The sequence below is a fragment of the Sinocyclocheilus grahami genome, unplaced genomic scaffold (assembly GCF_001515645.1).
Source record: "Sinocyclocheilus grahami isolate Dianchi unplaced genomic scaffold, SAMN03320097.WGS_v1.1 scaffold5.1, whole genome shotgun sequence".
NCBI lineage: Eukaryota > Metazoa > Chordata > Actinopteri > Cypriniformes > Cyprinidae > Sinocyclocheilus > Sinocyclocheilus grahami.
In genome coordinates, this window is record NW_015505184.1 from 2456773 (window position 1) to 2458137 (window position 1365).

The 1365-nt window shown below is 42.1% G+C and overlaps 1 protein-coding gene across 4 annotated transcripts in view; it reads right to left on the reverse strand.

Annotated features, from left to right (window-relative positions):
- The window catches only part of kiaa1217 (KIAA1217 ortholog), a 62885-nt gene extending 61529 nt beyond the window's left edge, over positions 1–1356 (reverse strand). For all 4 annotated transcript variants that reach the window (XM_016271078.1, XM_016271071.1, XM_016271063.1 and 1 more), the window contains exon 1: positions 660–1356. In XM_016271078.1, the coding sequence (XP_016126564.1) occupies positions 660–840 (181 nt within the window). In that variant the 5' untranslated portion in view covers positions 841–1356. The remainder of the gene's footprint in view (positions 1–659) is intronic.
- Positions 1357–1365: the final 9 nt, after the last annotated feature.

The window sequence follows — 1365 nt, forward strand, 5'->3', positions numbered from 1 at the left end:
CAATTGGTGGCTGACTAAATACTTTTTTTCCCCACTGTATCACTGCTCTTCTCTTTGAACATTTTTCTAATATTTTTGTAACTATTACACAATGCACACAAGTACACAGATGTCATTGTTAAATTTCTTAAAATATAACTTTTCAGAGAATATAAAGTCAACTAGTGTAAATATACATCAAAATCAATCGGAAAGAGCATAGGTTGATAAAATCTTCTAATCATTTTATGCTTAAATCAGTATTACAAATACTTTTAGCTACCTATTCAGTCACTGTTTAAAAACATGTGTAACTCTTAGTGAATCTAGCTGAGAGTTGCTGGTTTGATTAGCACCAATGAGATCAAGTGATGAGATAATTTGATGATGAGGAGGGAATGTAACTAATCAGCAGAGTGAACAGTGAGGGTCAAACCCCTGTCTTAATCCCCCCATATAGAGAAGGCATCAGCCAAACTATACAAGTGCACTCATGTGCTGCAGTCAGGAATATCGTACAAAAGCTCCTCAGACGGGCGGATCTAAACTCATGGCAGAACCGTAAGCATATCTGTATGTGTGTGCGTGGTCATATGTCTAATATTTTGTAGTGTGACACAAATATCTAATCAACTAATCAAGATAATGCTAACACCAATCAGATTTAGGAAGCATAATACCTTGATTGGAACCCGCTGGATTGGTGTCAGAAGGCTTCTGGGGTGGTCTGGATCTCACCAGGTTGCCCTCACTGCCAGCCCTCATCAACCTCTCCCCGACGACCAGCATGTGTGAGCGATTCCCTGGAGGTTGCTTTCGGGACTGCTTGGAGGGTTTGACCAGACGTGAAGGTTTGGACATCTCTCCAAGTTCTCCTGGAGCACACTGGTAAGGGATTTTTCCAAAGTTCTCCCTTCTTTCTGAAACTGCACACACCTTCACCTGTCCAAACTTTGCAGATAACCTGACATCCACCTAATTGATTTGCTGTCCTTCTCTGCTAATATTCATTCTTGCTCTGACGAATACTGGAAAGTGAAACCAGTTGAGGAGTCCTTGGAGAGAACCATCTGCTCAGCTTGAGGCACCACAGTGAGGACACAACTGAACGCATGAAGAACTGAATCATTGAAAGAGCTGAGGTTGTTAAACTCTCTCGCTATGCAGAAACGTACAGCATGCTGATGTCTAATCACTTCTCCCGCTTTGGAGAAATGATCCTCCTAATAATCCAGCACCAGGCAAGCATCAGGCATCTAATCTACTTGTGTAGTTGCTGGTGAAACACAGTGCTCTTCATGCAGATGTAATCTCTGTGTTAAATCGCCATGCAGATTTAACCAGGGAGGCAGCAGAGATGATCACTGTGTGTCAGTTGGCTTCCTC